At 43.5% G+C, this 22,231-nt stretch overlaps 1 protein-coding gene across 3 annotated transcripts in view; it reads right to left on the minus strand.

Annotated features, from left to right (window-relative positions):
• TGFB2 (transforming growth factor beta 2) overlaps positions 1-22,231 on the minus strand; it is a 96,078-nt gene that overhangs the window by 59,132 nt on the left and 14,715 nt on the right. For 2 of the 3 annotated variants that reach the window (XM_017966535.4, XM_035281121.3), the window contains exon 2: positions 19,028-19,111. The exons of the other annotated variant lie outside the window; for it this stretch is intronic. In XM_017966535.4, coding sequence (XP_017822024.1) covers positions 19,028-19,111 — 84 coding nt within the window. The remainder of the gene's footprint in view (positions 1-19,027; positions 19,112-22,231) is intronic. 3 annotated transcript variants of the gene reach the window in all.

Here is a 22,231-nt window from a genome sequence, read left to right on the forward strand (position 1 = left end):
CGGTCCCCAAAAGCAAAGGTACCAGTAGCTGAATGAGGGCTCTTGCCAGGGGCCTCTGGGCAAGACGCTTTTTCTATTTATTTTTCCAGCTTTGTCTTCTATTTATTTTATCCTCCAGCTTTCTTGGAAGATAGCTTTGAGCACTGCGGGAGGTGTGGAGAGAGATGTATAGAGTGGTTTCCAATGCTATAGTTTAGTTTTCACAAAAATACTTCAAAATTTTTTTTTCAGTTGTGTCGAGGGTTTTAATGGCGGCCTCCGTTTGGTAAGGGCAGGAAAGAACTAAAGCCAGATTTCACCATCTCTTTTTGCTGACCTGCAGGAAACATGGGACACTGCACATGTGCTTCTCTGGCAACTGCTAATTTCTTCAATTTAAAAATAAATCTCCCCTGCTCCAGCCTGCAACTGCCCCGCTGTGTGGATATGTACACACACACAAACGTGCACACACACACACACACAGACACACATACACACCTCGTAGCATGATGTCATTTACTAGCTCTGTTTATTCACACACAGGATGCAGTACAAACTATCTGAGCTCTGCCTCAATCCCCTTGCCTTTTAGGAACATCACAGAAAATTGAGCTTGTCCAGAGTTAGAGTTTTGTTTTGTTTGTGATCTTGTCACTGATGCGTAATGAAGACATCATGTTTTAACACAAACGGATTTAAGATCTGGGATTCAGTAAACCTAGATTCTGCTCCTGGATTTACCACTGACAAATGTGGCCTTTGGCAAATGTCTTTAGCTCTAAGACCTCAGTTTCCTGGCAGAATGTTAATCACACCTAACTCTCAGGGCAGTTGGGAAGGTCAGAGAAAGTAAGAGTCAAGAGGAGATACAGTAAGTGCCTCGACTTGTTGGGGCTCGGCTTGATGCACTGTCATTCCCTGCTCTGAACTAGTTTTAGTAAAGTAACAAAGAGACCTTGCAACAGAAGAGAATTCACCTTGGGTAATTAACTTAAGTCTCTAAGCTGCACTTTCCCCATCTGCAAAGTAGGGATAATAATAGCATCTATCTCATAGAATTGTAAGAATGAGATAGAATCATAAAAGCCGGACATCTGGCACCGTGCCCGGCCCATGGGAAGCACCCCAGTTCAGTTAGCCTCTGTTCTTTTTTCCTAGATTCCAAGTTGCCAGCAAAAGGGCTTTTTCTGGCAAATCTCTGTTCCCTTCCCAGCTACCTACTCATTCAGGGATTCCTCTCAACACTGAGCTCCCTTCCCAGCAGCCTGAGCTCCCTTCCCACCCCCACTCTATTCATCTGTGCTCTTCATCTCCAGATGAAGCAAAAATCTGGTATATATTACACTTACAAGGTAACAGGTCTGGAATGCTTGGCATCCCAGGCGAAGTGCAGTTGCTTCTTGGCACCCGGACACATATACTCGGCAGCCTAGGGCCAAACTACATTTGGCTGCTTTGTGCAATTCAAATAAAGATACTAAAAATCTTCCAACTCTATAAACATTTGTACTATTTGCTAATCAAAGGGGTTAGCTAGGGAAAAAAGCCATTTAGAGAGAACTTAGCACGCTGATTCCTCTTGCCAGTTTCAGACGGTAAGAAGCATAGCATGTGTGTGTACCATGTAAGTTTCTAACTTGCTGCGATAGCACAATGATGTGTATATTTTATGCCAGGTGGAATCTACTTCTAGAGTGGAATGTCCTTCCCCAAACATACAAACCTAGGCCATTTTCATTCCACAGTTTGTGCCCTTAATCATTACACTGTCCTGCTGCTTTAGGGACACAGGACTGGCAACTGACTTGAGCTTCCAATGAATGCGAGTGATTGATGATGACTGCAGCAACTTTGATGGGTAAACGTCTCAGCTACACCACGCATAGCTTGGGCAAGTTATTTAATCTCTCTTTGCCTTGGTTTCCTCACATGTGAAACAAAGAGAGTATAGTATCTATTATTGCCAGGATCAAATGAATATCAATGTCTCTAAAACTGTTTAGAAGGGCGCCTGGAGTATATGAAGCGCTGCATCAGTATTATTGTTGTTGTTATTATTATTATTACTATTATTTTTGAGACGGAGTTTCGCTCTTGTTACCCAGGCTGGAGTGCAATGGCGCGATCTCGGCTCACCGCAACCTCCGCCTCCTGGGTTCAGGCAATTCTCCTGCCTCAGCCTCCTGAGTAGCTGGGATTACAGGCACGCACCACCACGCCCAGCTAATTTTTTGTATTTTTAGTAGAGATGGGGTTTCACCATGTTGACCAGGATGGTCTCGATCTTTTGTCCTCATGATCCACCCGCCTCGGCCTCCCAAAGTGCTGGGATTACAGGCGTGAGCCACCGCGCCCGGCCTGTTGCTGTTATTATTATTGACCAAATACCAAATGTGGATAAAAGGACCTAGACATAGGTACTTATCAAAAGGTAACTGGTTCCTTAAGTAAAAGAAGTTAAATGCAACTGGACATTTTAAGACCCAGCTTCCTCCATTAACTAAAAGCATGTGAAAGAAAACGGTAAAATGAGATTGTATCACAGCCAGCTGACTTCAACTCTGGCCTTCCCCAATTCAAACATCAGGACTGACTGAACGTCTCCCAGGCATGAGAACAGAAAAAGAACACTGTTTTCCACTGGCTTCCTCTTCTCTTCCAGGTATTTCACCTCAGAACTTTTAAGGAAAACCTCCTGCCAAATGGCAACCTTGAGAAAAAATATGAAAGCTAAATTTGAGTGTTAGATAGGAACAAAGACAGGGGTAGCATTTTCATCAAATTAAAGAAAAGATCTTCCAAACTCCCAGAAGTGAAAAATAAATAAATTAATTAATTAAATTTAAAAATAAAGAAAAGATACCATGTTTTCTTGGTCTGCTTTTATAATTAAAGGTACTAATGAGACCAGATTTCTCCTGTGAGTTGCAGAAGGTCATGTTTTAAAGACTGCTGGGATGACAACTAGAATTTGCTGGCAGACAGCTTTCTAGGCTGACCAGGCCTGAGAAGGTGCTGCTCGGGAGGGAGGGTAATAGTCACAGACTCAATGGAAGCATATGAAGGCTGCTGCCCTTGTCGCCCCTCTTCTTCCATTACCCGTCTTTCCTCCCCTTTCCTTGTCTGCCTTTCCCCATCCCTCTATGTGCACCCACAGTGCACGATGTTGCCCCAGGTCCCTTCTGTATAAGAAACAGAAAAAAAAAAAGCCCGGGCGTAATGTAGTGCCCCTGTGATCCCAGAGCTCTGGGAGGCTGAGGCAGAAGAATCCTTTGGGGCCAGGAGTTCCAGGCTGTAGTGAGCTATAATCACTGCACTCCAGCCTGGGTGGCAGAGTGAGACTCTGTCTCAACAGCAAAACAACCAGGCCGGGCACAGTGGCTCATATCTGTAATCCCAGCACTTTGGGAGGCTGAGGGGAGAGGATCACTTGAGGTCAGGAGTTCGAGACCAGCCTGGCCACCATGGTGAAACCCTATCTCTACTAAAATTAAAAAAAAAAAAAAATTAGCCAGGCATGGTGGTGGGTGTTGTAATCCCAACTACTTGGGAGACTGAGGCAGGAGAATTGCTTGAACCCCGGAGGTGGAGGTTGCAGTGAGCCAAGATCACTCCACCACACTCCAGCCTGGAAAACAGAGCAAGACTCTGTCTCAAACATGAACAAACAAACAAAAATGTCATAACATATATAATGAACTAAACTAAGGAGGTGGTGGCAAATGGGAAGCCTCATCTCTGGATTCATTTTAAGGAAGATACAGGAAGATGCCAGGGTTATATTAGTAAGAGAGAAGAAAAGATTTTTTTCCTCGGTCGGGCGTTCTGGGAACTCAGACTGCATCCTTTGGAAGCATCTGTCCTGCTTCCCCATGAAACTGGGCAGAGTTTCTCCCCTGCCACAGCTACCCAGCGTATAGGACAGGACTGGGCTTCCCAGGGGTTGTGGGTGGGGCAAGGTGGCACAACAGGGGGCAGGTGACCGGCAGAAGAGTAGGATTTCTGTTATTTGTGCTTGAGGAAGCATAAGTATCTCACAATGTAAAGTACATTAGGGGGAGGAGAACTAAATTGAATGAATCACAGTGCTGATTTGGGGGTGGAGCTGGTGGGGAGGGATGCCCTTGTGGTTAACCACATTTTACTGGGGTTTTTATTGATTGCAGTTGTATTGAAAGAGACATGACTCACACATACCATATTCAAAGCCACGTAAAGCACTGGGTTCTAATGCAATTTCAGTGTCTGAGAATGTCATGAACTATACTACAAAATGTGAAAGTTAAGCTATCAACATAGGTATTTGCTTCTGTCCTCTACCAGTTGAAAAGGAGGCTGATTTTTCTATTTCCCTTTTAATTTAAGGCTGTGGCTAAGCATTTGAGACATACACGTTGTTCTATACATGCTAGGGACTCCTAAAAGTTGGTTTCGGCTGGCACAGTGGCTTATGCCTATAATCCCACCACTTTGGGAAGCCGAGGCAGGAGAATCTCTTGAGCCCAGTAGTTGGAGACCAGCCTGGGCAACAAAGTGAGACCTCATTTCTACAAAAAAAAAAAAAAAAATTAAAAAATTAGCCAGATATGGTGGCGGCATCTGTAGTCCCAGCTAACCTAGGCTGAGGTGGGAGGGTCACTTGAGTCCAGGAGGTCAAGGCTGCAGTGAGGTTATGAGCTATAATTACACCACTGCACTCCAGCCTGGCTGACAGAGCAAGGCCATGTCTCAAAACAATTAAGCTGGTTTCACTAATCAACCATCTTCCTATGCATTCAGATAAAAGTCTGCTTGTAAATATCATTCGGCAAGTTTTAAATGTTTCTGCTTTGTTCAGGATAGCATGCACACATGCGGCTGGGATCATATAGTAATAATAAAAAGAATGAGCATAAGAGGAAAAGCAACGTTGCCAGCTATTGGGAGCACATCAGCTGTCAGGTATACACCTGGATTTATCCCACCTAGGTGGGGATAAGAAACTGAGTTTTAAAGAGGGAATTGCTGAGTGCTATGGAACTAGAAACAGTAACCCCTCCACTTAAACCTAGGTTGTATGGTCCTAGTATTCTCTGAGCTGTTGGCGATGCCTCTTCCAAGAGGGATTCATCCCTGCTTATCTCATTTTTTACTCGCCGGCATAATCCAGGCACCAAACTCTTAAGGCAGTATATGCTTGGTGAATTTTAACTGAATTAAATAGAATAAAATAAAATGTTCTAGGTCATTGTTTTCAGGAACCGTCTAGGCAGAGCTTAAAGTGAAATGACAGGCTGGGCGTGGTGGCTCCTACGTGTAATCCCAGCACTTTGGGAGGTCAAGGCAGGCAGATCGCAAGGTCAGGAGATCGAAACCGTCCTGGCTAACACACTGAAACCCAATCCCTACTAAAAATACAAAAGATTAGCCGGGCATGGTAGCATGCGCTTGTAGTCCCAGCTACTTGGGAGGCTGAGGCAGGAGAATCGCTTGAACACAGGAGGTGAAGGTTGCAGTGAGCTAAGATCACTGAACTCCAGCCTGGTCCATAGAGCGAGACGCCATCTCCCAAAAATAGAAAAGAAATGACAAGGAAGTGACACGGCGGATGCTCCATCTAGTTGTAGAAATAGTTCTAATAAGATAATTCTATTGTGTAAGAACACTTAACAGGAGATGTACGCCCTTAACACATTTTTAATTTACAACGTATTATTGTTGACTGCGGGTACAACGTTGTGCCACAGCTCTCTAGATCTTATTCACCTTGCTCAACTGAAACTTTATGCCCATTTCTTAGTAACTCCTCATTTCCCCCATTACCACAGGCCCTGGCCACCACCATTCCTCTCTTTGATTCCATAAATTCGACTTACAAATATAAATTATAGATATCACGTTTTTTTCCTCAACTTTTAAGTTCAGAGGTACATGTGCAGGATGTGCAGGCTTGTGACACAGGTAACCGTGTGCCATGGTGGTTTGCTACACAGATCATCCATCACCTAGGTATTCAGGCCAGCATCCATTAGCTATTCCTCCCGATGCTCTCACTCCTCCCTGACATCCCATATTTCTAAACACTGTCTCCAATATTATCTTCCTCTCACAGACATTGGTACCACTTTTCTTCTTTTCTAGACTTTGAAAAAAAATAAGGACACATGCACACGAATGTTCATTGCAGCACTGTTTACAATAGCAAAGACCTGGAATCAACCCAAATGCCCATCGATGATACACTGGATTGGGAAAATGTGGCACATATACACCATGGAATATTATGCAGCAATCAGAAATGATGAGTTTGTGTCATTTGTAGGGACATGGATGAATCTGGAGAACATCATCCTCAGCAAACTGACACAAGAACAGAAAATGAAACACCGCATATTCTCACTCATAGGAGGGTGATGAAAAATGAGAACACATGGACACAGAGAGGGGAGTACTAAACACTGGGGTCTATTGGGGGGAAAAAGGGAGGGCCAGTAAGAGGGGGAGGTGGGGAGGGATAGCCTGGGGAGAAATGCCAAATGTGGGTGAAGGGGAGAAAGGAAGCAAAACACACTGCCATGTGTGTACCTACGCAACTGTCTTGCATGCTCTGCTCATGTACCCCAAAACCTAAAATGCAATAAAAAATTAAAAAAAAAAAAAAACACTCGCTGTTCTCAATGTATGCTGACATGAGATTTAATATATGGGCTAGAATTTCTACTTTTTCTATGGTTTTCAAAATAAGAAAGCAAAATTGTTAAAGCATCAATGATCACCCTAAAATGACTGAATGAATGACAGTTTACTCAGCCTCTACCATGTGAAAAACATTTTAATGTATTAGATAATTTCTTTTTTTAAAGAACCATTAAGCGGTAGTGTTGAGGTTTACTGTTTTGTTTTGTTTTTTTTTTTTTGGTGTTTTAATTTTGTTTTTGTTTTTTAATTAACTCTCATTTTGCTGAGGTGGGGAAGAAACAAGGGTGAGAAAGGGTAGCTGATTCTCCCAGTGTTACACAGTCAGAATTTTACCCAGGTCTCCTGTATACGAAGCATATATTTTCTTTCTACTCTATTGTAAGACTAATTGTCACACTCAAGAGTCATCGTTGGCTCACATGTGAGTCACTTTCTTGCCTTATCAACGGCAGGTTGGGATAAAAAGCCCAAAGGTTGACATCTTCACAAAGTTTGAAGGAAGGGACCACCGTCTGCTATACAAAGCAAAAGAAACAGAGAGACCCATTATGTGAACTCGTCTGTCTAGACAGATGACTAAACAGGGGTCCCTCCAGGGTTAGACTTGAATTTCCTCCGTTCAGCCTGTTGGATATTTAGCAATAAAAAAAAATTTTTTTAAACTGTTTAAAGGCTATAGTACTAATCCAACCCCTCCTACACTGCCCAGAGAGTAGTTTAAAAGTATTTCAGCGAAACCTGCATGTGTTAAAGTTTCAAGCAGTAATCAGATTGAGACAAAAAGAGCCCTAAAAATACTTGTGCTGTCTGGCTACAGACCCAAGAACACAAGCCTAAATGTCCCTTTATAACTCCAGTGACAGCAGTTTGAGCTCACAGAGGGAGCAGGGTCTCATCCAGGTGTCCCTGTAGCAGGGGACATGAATGCATCCAAGTTGGGCTTCTCATATTTCACATGGGCTGGCAAACGTCTCTCCTGTTCCTTATGTGCCCTGGGGACAACAGAACTTTCTCTAACTTGTAACATGAAGAACGCTGCTTAGAGTAAAGCAAAAGTCAGCCTTCTTTCATCAAGGCTGAGAGATATAAACAGAAGCTTGTGAGGATAAGATTTTTTTAAAGCCTACTAATATTGCTACGTTGACTGTACAGAAAGCTGCTTCTGGTAGACAATTAGGAGTTGGTTAGCAGACCATGGGGTCCCGTGGAGGAACTAGGAGCACAGCAACTGGCTAAGACCAACCACTCTCACTTCCCAAGAAGTCCTTATCAATATGCAGGGTGCTGTTTCTATTAGGGTCCACATATGCAAAAAGTCATTCACTGTCTCATTTAAGAAATATTTAGGCTGGGTGCGGTGGCTCACACCTGTAATCCCAGCACTTTAGGAGGCCGAGGTGGGCAGATCTCGAGGTCAAGAGATCGAGACCATCCTGGCCAACATGGTGAAACCCCATCTCTACTAAAAAATACAAAAATTAGCTGGGCATGGTGGCACACACCTGTAGTCTCAGCTACTTGGGAGGCTGCGGCAGGAGCATTGCTTGAACCCAGGAGGCAGAGGTTGCAGTGAGCCGAGCTAGCACCACTGCACTCCAGCCTGGCACCTGGTGACAAAGCAAGACTCTGTCTCAAAAAAAAATTTTATTGGATGCTTCAACTGCAACATTCCGTCATTAGTATGGGGCCTGTCACAAAGTGGCTATGGAATTTCCAGAATCCTGCCTGTTGACAGGTGCTGGTACTATTCTAATTTTTTAATGGGCATTAGAGAATGAACACAGTCGGTTAAGTAACAAGTATGTACTCTGATTTACAAGCCTGACAACAACAAAAGCAACAACAAAACAGTCATTCAGGGAAAAAAACGGAAACACTGGAGTTTATATTGCCCACTCTAATTATTACCCAGCCTAGGCAAGAGAATAACTGTAATGACACACTCATCCTCCATACAACTTCATGTAAGAAGCTATTTTTGGCCGGGCGCAGTGGCTCACGCCTGTAATCCCAGGACTTTGGGAGACTGAGGCGGGCAGATCACGAGGTCAGGAGATCAAGACCATCCTGGCCATGGTAAAACCCTGTCTCTACTAAAATACAAAAAAAATTCGCGGGCATGGTGGCATGTGCCTGTGTAATCCCAGCTACTGAGGAAGCTGAGGCAGGGGAATGGTTTGAACCCAGGAGCTGGAGGTTGCAGTGAGCCAAGATCGTGCCACTGCACTCCAGCCTAGAGACAGAGCAAGACTCTGTCTCACAAAAAGAAAAGAAAAGAAAAAAAAATCTATTTTCACTCTTTTAATGAGGAACATGAAAAGCATGCACGAGCTAAGCTCAGAGGCCACTGCTAATTCCAACCCCAGTTTGCAAGCCCGTGGGTTCTACTGCCTGACTTCAACTGTCACAGGCTCTTAGGAAAAAAGGAAACACATCCAGACATAGCTTTTTCCCATTTATCAGAAAAGAATGATTCCTTGACACATATAGATGCATATGGTTCTTGCTCAGAGGATTCTCCCTTTTTTATTTTATTTTTTTCTTTGAGACGGAGTTTCGCTCTTGTTACCCAGGCTGGAGTGCAATGGCACAATCTCAGCTCACCGCAACCTCCGCCTTCTGGGTTCAGGCAATTCTCCTGCCTCAGCCTCCCGAGTAGCTGGGACTACAGGTGCATGCCACCATGACCAGCTAATTTTTGTATTTTTAGTAAAGACAGGGTTTCACCATGTTGACCAGGATGGTCTCGATCTCTTGACCTTGTGATCCACCCACCTCGGCCTCCCAAAGTGCTGGGATTACAGGCTTGAGCCACCGTGCCCGGCCTAGGATTCTCCTTTTTACACATCTCATTCTTTAATCCACACTTTCTCTATTTAAATGTAAATTTGGAGGAGTAATGACTAGGACGAGCATTGGAGTGAAACAGCTGTGTGACTCTGAGGAAATTACACATGTTACTAAACCTCAGTTTCCTCATTGATAAAACTTAGCATAATAATAGTGCTTATGCATAGTGCTGATATGGAGATAAGTCCAGGGCCTAATATAACTATTCCATAACTGATGGTTAGTATTATTATTACTAATCATATTGTTATAAAAGACAGAAGCCACTGCCCCCATCCATCAATGTCACCACCCAAATAGATGTCTTTTCTTCATGCAGAAATTCACCCAAAATATTACATGGATATCTAGACAGAGCCACACAGTTTTATTGAAAGCTTTGTAAGCCCCCAAAACAGAAGTTCTCAACTCCACTGACCATTAGAATCTCCTGGGAAGTTTTTTAAAGCTAAAGATGCCAAGTCCCACTCCAGACCAACTGAGTCAGAATTTCTGGAGGTGGACCCTTGCCTGAGTAATGCAAGTAATATATTAAGTGCTCCCCAGGCGATTCTGATACATAGTGAAGTTGAGCACCTCTGCACTACAGCACCAAACAGAAGCCACAGCCTTGATTGCCAGAGCTCCCAACAAGGAACCTGAGTGCTTGGATATCCCAAGTCCAAGTCCAAGTCGTTGCCATGGTAACAGTGCACCTAGAAGGTTAGCTATTCTTGGTGCTTCACCTGTTTCGTTTCTGAAAAACAATGTGTTCTCTACCTAACCATAACACGAGAGTTAACGATCCTTGAAGTCCCAGTGGCCACAGTTCCACAGGGAGTTACCTTCCTGGTCTCCTGAGTGTAGACAATGGACAAGGTAAGCAGCAGTCTTGGGAAAACAAGCAACAGAGACCAGGAAAACAGAGAAGCAACCCCTGCTGCCACAGTGAACACATACAAAGTCAGCTCCACTTCAGAGCAAAGATACAATCCAGCTGAATATTAGAAAAATATGGTCTGACCATTTAGATTTCACAGGGATCCAAAACCAATTTAGACTCCAGTCGGTTGACAAAGTTCACATTCAGCAAAACAGCTCCAGCAGTTGCATCATACACACAACAGGGCAATTCAGAAACACAGATGTCCAGCCATGTGCAAAACAATGCTTTCATTTTTTTTCTCTCTTTCCCACCACTGACCCTGAGAGCAGGCTGGAAAAGCTCAGCATCTGTTGCTACTAAGAATAGGCTGTGGAGATAATTATTTATGAACTTGCAAGCACCGAGCTACCCAGCACGCTCAGGGGCAGTCAGAGCAGATCACTGTCACTGCATTGAGGGTCACAGAGCAGATGCCCCATGCCAGGCAGGGTTACTTTCCAGTTTGCTCACTGGAAACAACAGGTAGGAGCATGACTCTGAACAATCAATTTGGTGGGTCATTCTCAAGAGACCAAGGTTCCAGTTACAGACAGGGTTCTAGGGAGCCACGTGGTTTACGGCGTTTAAGATGGCGTGGAACTCGCACAAGAGAGGTAAGAAACGGGAAAGCCTTGCTCCTTCTGGCAAACAGCTAACCATCTACAGAACCTCAGGATCTCATGGAAACTCAGCCTGAATCCCTTATTGTGGACAGCATCTACTAGATACTGCTAGGCGTATCAGAACCACAGTGACAATCTGGGACTTAAGACTAAAAGATGTCACTACATGTTCTGGAGGTAAGCCTGAGTTTCAGAGTTTGCCGGACATAACATTAACTCCATATAATATATCAGGACTTGCTTTAGAAACCTGGTTCTGCCAATGGGGCCTTTTGAAATCAATAAACTTATCTTGATTGGAGGAGAATGGCATTGATGAAAATGAAGGGAAACAACATGTATGTCTTTTAAAACCAACCAAGTATGCAGTAAATATCCATATTTCAATTAAGTGTCCCATATTTCCACAGATACTGGAATAGTGTGGAGCCAATCATGGCATATCCACAAATCAGAAAGTTTTCCTTTTCTTTTTTAAAATTTATTTTTAGTTATTTACTTATTTATCTATTTTTTTGAGACAGAGTCTCCCCTCTGTCACCCACGCTGCAGTACACTGGTTTCAATCTTGGCTCATTGCAACCTCTACCACCCAGGCTCAAGTGGCCCTCCTACCTCAGCCTCCTGAATAACTGGGACCACAGGCACATGTCACATTAGGCCTGGCGATTCTTTGTAAAGATGGGGTTTCATCATGTTGCCCAAGGTGGTCTCAAACTCCTGGGCTCAAGTGATCCTCCCACCTGGGCCTCCCAAAGAGCTGGGATTACAGGCGTGAGCCACTGCACACAGCCAGAAAGTTTTTAATGTGGGTGAAACCCTTCTCTCTTCCCCAACCCCTCCACCTACACTGTGGTAGACTGTATTATTTGTTCAAAATGCTGGCTGTCCCTCTCCCCCGGGGCCATCCTCATAGCCTCTCTCCTTGTATCCAATTCCTACTCTACTGAAATCATGTGTGGCCATGTGACCTGCTTTGACCAATGGAATATGGGTAAAGGCAACTGCCACATCTCCTGGTTCTGCTATGAGGTCAGCATGCCCAGGTTAGGGGCCGCTCCCTAAGCCCTGGTCCTGGAATAAAGAGTTCACTCACGTAGCAGAGCCACAGACAACCCACAAGGCCATCTATATGAATGAGAGAGAAACCTGTGCTGCTGATCGCTCACTGAGATTGAGAGAAAAGCTCTAGACAGTGACCTTGAGCTTAAAAAACAATGCCATAGTCCAGAGTCCCAGTATACCATATCATCACGTGGATCTTTACATACAGTAGGTCCATTACGTCTTCCGCATCTATACTTGATGTGATTAGATTGTCCAACACTCCAGTCTCAGTATTTCAAAGCTGTTCTCTTGTAAAGAATACATCAGTTTTTTCAAAGATCACGCTAAGCATTTCTTGCTGTTTCAGGACTCGTTAAGATGGTAGTCATGCAAACTCACAGAGGAAGAAATGACATGAGCGGACAAATCTCATTCCAGAAACATAAGCAATTGACTGCCAAACTGCAATCTCAAAGGTCATCTTTCTTTTTCTTTTTGAGATGGAGTTTCACTGTTGTTACCCAGACTGGAGTGCAATGGCACGATCTCGGCTCACTGAAACCTCTGCCTCCTGGGTTCAAGCAATTCTCCTGCCTCAGCCTCCTGAGTAGCTGGGACTACAGGCATGCGCCACCATGCCCAGCTAAGTTTTGTATTTTTAGTAGAGACGGGGTTTCACCTTGTTGACCAGGATGGTCTCGATCTCTTGACCTCGTGATCCACCCACCTCGGCCTCTCAAAGTGCTGGGATTATAGGCGTGAGCCACCGTGCCCGGCCCTCAAAGGTCATCTTTCAAGATGTAAATATCATCTCCCACAATAAGGGTTCCTTTACCACTCTAGGCCAAGTTGAGCAATTGTTTTTCTGGCCTCTCAGATGCCTTCCTTGTAATCAACACATAGCGTTGACTTTTTGTTTCTCTTTGGTTGGTTTGGTCTGCCTGATTCCTTACTAAGTAGAGGCTCCCTGAGGACAGAATCTCTGCAATTTTCTTGCACTGAGCACATAGTAGGCTCAATGGATGTTTCTTGTCCAGACAGACAAAGGAATAAAGTCAACATCCCAGGGTGAAGTCTTTCTGTTCAAAACTTAAGAATTAGAAAGCAAACTTTAGCCCAACAGAAATGCTTTTGGACTGATAAGAGACATAGTTTTACAAATTCTCTGGCTTATGCCCTCATTTCAAAGTTTAGGCAAAAGTCCTATTTCATGCACCGAGCACAGCTGGACAGATCCAAAGATGGATCCCTCCAAGCCTGACTTTCTATTTCACACCAGGAAAGGTAGTTTGACATTCTCCTAGTGGTCAGCTATGGGTATGGTGCCGCCTGTCTCTGGCCATCACGTCAAAGAGGGCCATGACTAGGCATTACCGCGAGGAGGAACTCCAGTAACTGCCATTCCACACGCGTCCGCACAAGCTGGGAGACCCAAGGGGTTATTTCACACACAGAAGGCTGCAGAGCTGGCCTCTTCTCAGAAAGAAAGGGGGTGAGTTGCCAGTGACTAAGGACTACTAATTAAAAACTATAAATCAGAAAAACATTTCCTAAATACAAAACCCACTGTAGCCTGCCTATCAAACTATTTGCTAAAGGAAAAACTCAGCATAACGCAGGTCTCTTTGAGATCCTTGCTATAGAAATGCAGTTGCAAAGCGCCATCCCAATGCATTACAAAGACCTCACTGAATTTCCTATCTCCACCTTGGCCATTCGACATACCATTCTGAATAGCCACATGGCCCTATAGCCAAAACCACGCTTCTCTCCATTTTAGTCAGAGGAAAAGCCATAGACCTAAAGATGGCCTAAAAGGCCCCACATCACTTACCTCTCATTATCGCTCTAATCTCATCCCTAGGATGCTTTTGACAATCCTTGAACATGTCAGGAATAGAACCAGCTTTTCTCTCTGCCAGAATAGAATGCCCTTCCCTGGATATCCCAGATTACTCTCTGACCACCTTTCCATTGTCTGCTTACACACATCACCTTCTTAACAAACTCGTCCAAGCCCAGCTTATATAAAATTGCACTCACCTCCTCACCCCATGACCAATCTCTACTTCCCCTGCAAACCATTTATGAAATTCTAACATCCTTATTTCATCTTTATTATTCATTGTTTATTTCATGCCACCAGAATGTAAGCTTCCCAAGGGCAAGGCTTTTTGCTATTTGAATCACTGGCAGCTAAACAGCTGCCTGATACAAGTAAATGCTCTCAATAAATTACAGCTGAATAGGCTGAGCACGGTGGCTCATGCCTGTAATGCCAGCACTTTGGGAGGCCGAGGCAGGTAGATCACCTGAGTTCAGGAGTTTGAGACCAGTGAGGCCAACACGGTGAAACCCCATCTCTACTAAAAATACCAAAATTAGCCGGGCATGTGCCTATAATCCCAGCTACTCGGGAGCTTGAGGCAGGAGACTTGCTTGAACGTGGACGGTGGAGGTCACAGCGAGGCGAGATCACGCCGTTGCACTCCAGCCTGGGCAACAAGAGTGAAACTCCGTCTCAAAAACTAACTAAATAAATAAATACAGCAGAATGAACTAGTAAATCATAAGAATGTCCTCTCCTCACCTTTCTCTTCCAATGGCTCTACATGCATTTGACATTTATCTTAAAGTTACATCTATATTTGTAGTTAATGTATAGCTCTTTTAACTGAAGACTTATGTGGAAGTAAAATGAACACTACCAAGTCATTCTTCTCACACCTCAATAGCTATGTGGGCTATTTAGTGAGGCAGACCACATAAGAGAACTAGGCATTTCTGTAAATAGTTCAACAGCCAGAAAGAATTACAGTAGTTATAGAATATCCATACTGTACAGTTGGCTTCAAAATATTATGTAGTTCAAACACATCAGAATACCAGGAGGCACAGGGTTGCACGAAGAAAATTCCAAGTGATTTATCATTAACTTTGCTTCTTAATAGGTTGGTCAGATTCTTGCCTGCTCTAATGCCTCTGGTTGAACAAAACACCATTTGGAAGGAGAAACCTTCAGTTACCCAAAGCTGAGTTTGGCTGAGACAGTAAAGTTTACATTCCAATATTTGCTAGGTCCTTACCCCATGGAATGTCTCAGAACAGGATTCAGGCCATCAGGAGGTCAGCAGTGCTTTGACCAAATACTACCTCAAGGAATTATGCATTACTTTATACATGATATATGGCACTTATGCATTAAACACTAGCTTTGAAAATGCCTTTCCCACTCTACAGCATGTGAGTGCAGAAATTCACTCACATATGTAACTTCCAAACTAGGCGCCCAACACCCACCCACATGATTAATTTACTTCCTTGCACACCCACTGTTCTCCTCTGTGATGAACAGTGAATGTAGGGAATGCGTGGTATTATTACTAGCAAGTAATACTATTAATAACTACCCAAATATTTGCATGAAATATGAAAAAAAAATGGGAAAATTGAAAGCACATGGCAAAAACTCCATAGGGGCTGCTGTAGGTTCAGGGTCACACTTGAAGGACCAGCTGATCCAACAGAAAGTCCATGGGATCTGAATCCATCCATGTGGTGTGACTGAGTAAACAGATGTGCATAATCAGAGCATCCTTTGACTTGAGCAGCTGCAAACTTCAGCGAGGTCAGATGCACCTGCAGTGCCTGCTTAAAATGTGCAGAGTCCTCAGCTCTACCCACCCCAGTGATTCTGACTCTGCAGCTCTGAAATGGGGCCAAAGAATCTGCTGGATGTCCCAGGAGACAGAAACACAGATCTCATTTTGAGAAACACCACCTTGGGTCAGGCACAGCGGCTCATGTCTGTAGTTCCAGCACTTCAGAAGGCTGAGGCAGGAGAACTGTGTGAGGTCAGATGTTTGAGCCCAGCCTGGGCAATACAGTCAGACCCCATCTCTACAAAAATTTTTTAAAAAATTAGCCAGTGTGGTGGTGCACACTTGTAGTCCTAGCTACTCAGGATTCTGGGGTGGGAGGATGCTTGAGCCCAGAATGAGATGTTATAGTGAGCTATGATCATGCTACCATACTCCAGTCTGGACAACAGAGAGAGACCGTGTATCTGTCTCTACAAAAAGAGAAAGAGAGAGAAACACCACCTTTAAATCTTAACCAAGTTACTTAAGAGCCTCTTACTCAGTAAATACTTTTTTTAAAAAAAAATTATATTTGCCTTCATGATTATTCATCCATTCCTTCATAGAGAGACTTATCTCTAATGCTTACACACTGGATTCTTATGTTTTAATAGGAAAACGTTTAGGCAAGCTAACAGCATCTTAACCAATATTATTGGGGATAATAAGCTTGAGAACAGACAAATGATTTTGCAATCACATGGGCTGTGAGGAGCATGGACTCTTTTCTCCCACAGGGTATTTAATTTAAAGCGGGTGCAGCATCAGAGTTGCCAGTGCAATTGTCAGTGTCAGAACACGTCATTAGCAACAACACCCAGGTTAGAGTGAGAAAAGCAAGAGGCGCCACAGGCCTCACGCTCCCTTCAGCCACTCCCAACATCTCCTTGGAATGGAGAGGCGGTTCACGCAAGGTGACAGGGATGGCCCTGGAGCTGCTTGGCACAGGCCAACTTCACTTAACGAGTGTTCAGAATCACACTCAGCATGGAGAAACTCACCCTGACCCTGGACGCCTGCCCCCTGGCATACGCTCACTTACATTTTTACTCAATTACTATTTCTAAGAACAGAGACAAAAAAAAAAGAAAATGCAGAGCCCCACTGCTCAGCAGCCTTGCATGGAAGGAAGGTCTGAAAGGTGTCTGCAGGGTTTGTACAGGGCATTGGAAGAGCCTCCCACTGCATGGGAATCCATGTGGAGCTTGCACCCCATCTCCCCTTCCACACCCTCAGACACTCCTGATTTTCCCTGACTCGCTGAGGAGCAGGGTGGGTTTCCAATGTTTTTTTACCAAAGGAAGAGAGAAGCTCGCAGCAATTAAGTGACCGAAAATAACCCCAAGTGAGGAGTGTCTGAGAAGAAAAACCACCCAAAGAACTGGGGTAGGCCTCTCACTTTGTTCACTATGGGAGGAAAAGATGAAAAGGAAATTAATCCCAAGTAGCAGGCAAGAAAGTTACAAAATTAACAGGACAGGATTCCAAAGAAAATGCAAAAAATGGGGGGAAAAGTTTGGGGTCTCTATTGTAATGCGGCCTCCAGGCCAGACCTGAATTCAGATTTTGGCTTTGTCACTAGTCAGCTGTGTGACCAAGGACAAGGTGTTTACCTCTCCAAACCACAATTTCCTAAAAAATGGGGATCGTCATTCTGGCCCTCCCTGACCAACCAATGTGGGGAAAATTAGGATGATGTGTCTTAAGTACCAGGGACGTAGGGGGGTATTCAACAAATGTTTTCACTCTCTCATTCCCTCCCCTTTTCCTTTCCAAATAGCCAGTTAGCGAGGGGGACAAATCAGATGTCTAATTCCTTGGTTTAGCCAGTGAAATAAAATGAGAATTTAGAGTATAAAAACGAAATGTAGAGAGTCACAAAAGGGAGCTTTAAAGGCATGATTAAACTTTTCACTCTTTTTATTCACATTGCAGCTTCTACCCACCTTGAGGCTTTCTGTACTAAAATCAACGTATACTCTCAATAGAATGAGTTCTTTTTGAGGAAACCCCAGCTTAGGCTGTTGTAAATAACCTATACTGATTTCTAAGCAACAATGTGTAACCATGATAAATTGCAGAATAGGATATCCAGTGACCTAGGCTTTTCCTAGGATAAGAAAAGCATTTCTTTTGTCTCTAGCTGGGACCTCCACCCGCACTTAGAATTGACATAATCCAAACCTTCTCAGGGCCTCAGAAATATGTAGTGAGCCAATGCCAGGATTGCAAGTCTGCTTCCTTGCTTCCTGAGCATGGTTCAGGGGTAACTTTAGCCACTGAATGCCTTGAGTGTTGGGATCACCCAAGCTCTCTTCTTTGCTGTGGATTCATTGCCCAGCATATAGTAAGCATTCAATAAACGGCTGAATTAATCAGTGTTGCAAATGAGAAAGGGTACCCCTCAGCTTAACACCTGGTGCTGGCTCGGACGAGCCTGCACCTGCTCTGGGGGTCAGGGCTAAGTGGTTTGAGCAAGTGGCAAGCTCACAGGTCCAGTTAGCTGAGGGCCTGACCCACGACAATCCATTTCCTCATGCAATCCAAACATGTCAATACAAAGGTCACAAATAATCAGCAGCATAACTTCCCCACCAGTCTCCCTCTAGAGCAGGGGCCTTCAATCTTTTGGCTTCCCTGGGCCACACTGGAAAAAGAAGAATTGTCTTGGGCCACACATAAAATACACTAATGCTAACGATAGCAGGTGAGCTTTAAAAATCGCAAAAAAATTTCATAATTTTTAAAGAAAGTTTAAAAATTAGTGCTGGGCCGCATTCAAAGCCATCCTGGGCTGCATGCAGGCTGAGGGTTGGACAAGCTTGCTCTGGAAACTTAAGGGAGAGAAAATCTCCTTCCACTTTAGTTCAGGACAAGAAACATTAATTGAGCAACTACCATGTGTCAGGAACAAGAACATAGATACAAATTCGATATTAAAAAGGAACATTCTCTTGACATTCAGGCCATACTGTCCAACCCTCCGGAGAGTGGCCTCCATGGGGGTCAGCAAAGGTGTATGTCAAATCATTCTGTGACCCCGAGAACACATAGCTCATTCCCACAAGTCATTCTTTTACATGCTTCAAGATAGTCATTGTATTACTTCAAAGCTATTCATCAGTTCTTCTCATGTACACTCTTACTAAAAAAAAATTCTAGGCACCTTTGTGATCGCTCAGCTACAAGGCTGCATTTCAGAATCTCATCTTGCCTCTGGCAAGTTCCCCAAGGAGACAAACACTAAAGGTGGATTGTTATAACTATGCCAAACGAGGAATAAAGCAGACAAGTGTACTCACCAAGGTACCCACAGAGCACCTGGGACTGTCTGGAGCACAAGCTGCCCACTGAGCCAGAGGGTGTTGTAACAACTGGGCAGACAGCTAGGAGTTTTAAAAAGCACAGTCATTAGCTATTTTACTGAAGAGATGCCTGGCACAGAACTATACAAAGATTCAAAGTAGAAGAGGGACTCATTCTTATCATTTCCCCAAAAATAAGGTCCCTGCTATCTGGGGCCAGGGAATCAGACACTGGGGATCTAGGGAGGATTCCGGATTCTAGTCCCAGATATTCTGACATCCCTTAAGCAGGAGTCAGACTCCTGGATTCAGTTTTCTCTTTAGCACGTTCTAATGTTAAAATAACAGCGCACAATTTACATAGTGAAATGGTAAAATAAATACTTTGATTTATATTAAAGATGACTAAGAAAGGCTTTGACCTCCTTTGACAAAAGACAGCCTACCTATTAAGAAAAAACTTTGGTTTTCATTTGACTGGCCTAGATTTCAGTGTTCTTAAAACCACCTGTCATCATTTCTAACTCGCATGTGAAAACTCCTTCTTGAATGAGTCAAAAATACAAGTGAATATTGGTTTGGGGCTACTTACCTACCGTTTAAAAAGCTAGAGCTCTCTGAAATGGATTAAACACATCTTCTGTGGTAGTTATTACATCCAGAAAATTTGAGCTTCACTTTATTTCAAGTAATAGCAACCCAATTTGTATTTTGCCCACCATTTTCTTAGAAAAGAAAGCATACCCCCCTTCCCCCAAAAATACTGCGAACTGAAGAGAAAACATTGCTGGGTGTTCAAAAGCTTTTCTATCAGTGGTAAAGTCAATCAACATATAGAATTTTTGCAGGAGAAGATGTGAATTCAAACCCTTATTCTGTCACTGATTTCCTGTGAATCCATGGACAAGTCTGTAAGATGAGGCAGGCGTAACCCCAGCCCTGAGGGTTTTTGTAAAATTGAAATGAGATGATATATTTAAAACAGACTGACTTATAAAAGGTGATGAAGGACTATGAGCAGTTGTCTAACTTGTGTAACAAAAGAAGCCCTGACTGCCTCTTAGGCCTGGCATGAACATTATTCTTTCCTAGCTCGTTACATACATTGAGAACCCATGCACCTTCCATTCCCATAGGGTACGTCTTCTAGAAGTAACACTGCTACGATTCAGACCTGACTTGAAACCTTTCAACACAAGACAAAGGCTTTGTGGACTCCTTTCTCGATTTTTATTTTATTTTGCCAAGTGTGCCTCTTATCACTCAATTTTTAAATGGATAACAAAGACTTTTTCTATACTCTGGAACTTACCATGTCCAATATTCAGCCCACTAACGAGATCCCAGTGACAGATTTTTCACACATGTGTCGATTATACCTTCTACACAGAACGCTCTTTAGCTGAGATATGGGACTCTGAATGGCCTGTGTGGCATGGAAGGCAAAGACCCGACACCAGGGACTCTGTAAGCACATACTACTATCATGTTGCCACCATATGCTGCTTCCAGCTGACATCTGCTCACATATGTTCCCACCAATAAGAAACCATGCTGTTTATTTTTAGAGGCTTCTCCACAGTCTTACAGGAAGAAAATTCCCTCAAATAACCAGTCGGCAAAGACAGGAAGCTACACTGGATATAAACTGTTTGTCACAAGACGAACAAGTCAAAGAAAGTTTTCTCATTCATATCTGACCTTTAAAAAGAGATGCTGAAAAGTCATCTTAAATACAAATCTCAAAGACTATACCCAGAGAAAGGTAGAAGATGCAGAGTATGTCACTTGGTTAGCAATACTTATTCTTGGAACTATGGCCCTATGCATTTCTTGGGGGGATTTAAGTGCTTTTCCTGGGAAACAGCACCTTCTTCAGGCCAGTGTACGCCGTGGTGCAGAAGAGGGACAATTCTATTGAACAGAATTCAGATCCCAAAGTCACCCAGGTCACAGGAAGTCTGTGTGGGAATAAGGTGAGATAATTATTGTCACTTGCAATTTCCAGCATGCAGTTCTCAAGTATGCACCTTTGGTTTACTTTCACCCTGCCTTAAAGCAGTATTTAAATCCCTTCTTTTCTTTTCTTTCTTTCTTTTTTGTATTTAAGCAAGGCGGGAGGACAGGGAGCTCTGGTGCTGATCCAATGCCTTAGAAGTTACGACCATGAATTAGATAGAGATGTAAAGATGCTAACGATTGTTCAGTCCACAGAAAGCAATCCTTAGTTTTAAAATAATCAGTTTTCAGCCCAGGCACAGTGGCTCACTCCTGTAATCCCAGCACGTTGGGAGGCCAAGGTGGGTGGATCACGAAGTCAGTAGTTCAAGACCAGCCTGGCCAGTATGGTGAAACCCCATCTCTAATAAAAATAGAAAAATTAGTCAGGTATGGTGGGCATGCCTGTAGTCCCAGCTACTCGGGAGGCTGAGGCAGAAGAATCACTTGAACCTGGGAGATGGAGGTTACAGTGAGCCAAGATTGTGCCATTGCACTCCAGCCTGGGCGACAGAGTGAGACTCTGTCTCCAAATAATAATAATCAGTTTTCAATAATCTATATCATTGAAGCAGCACTGAGGTACAGATACACTCTATTTTGAAGAGTGAGGCTTTGGAGATAATGTAAGAATGCTTTATGAAATGTAAACAATTATGAAAATCAGACATTTATAGTCTTAGAAACATAATTTTGTTGTTTTAAATTTTATTTTATTTTATTTTAAGTTCCAGGATACATGTGCAGGATGTGCAGATTTGCTACGTAGGCAAACATGTGCCAGGTGGTTTGCTGCACCTATCAACCCCGTCACCCAGATATTAAGCCCTGCATGCATTAGCCATTAATCCTGATGCTCTCCCTTCCCGCTCCCACTGACAGATCCCAGTGTGTGTTGTTCCCCTCACTGTGTCCATGTGAGAAACATAATATTTTTAGAAGAACCCAGGCACTCACTAATTTATGATGGGGGACTATGGGTAACACAAGTCATAAAATAAAAACAGTCCTAGAATTAAAACTTTGCATGGGTAATTTACAAAGTAATTAAATGACTATGAAGTTAATTAACTATAAAAGTGTTAGGGCAGGGCATGGTGGCTCACGCCTGTAATCACAACACTTTGGGAAGCCAAGGTGGGCGGATGACGAGGTCAAAAGATCAAGACCATCCTGGCCAACATGGTGAAATCCTGTCTCTAC

Source organism: Callithrix jacchus, chromosome 19 (genome assembly GCF_049354715.1).
Source record: "Callithrix jacchus isolate 240 chromosome 19, calJac240_pri, whole genome shotgun sequence".
Lineage (NCBI taxonomy): Eukaryota > Metazoa > Chordata > Mammalia > Primates > Cebidae > Callithrix > Callithrix jacchus.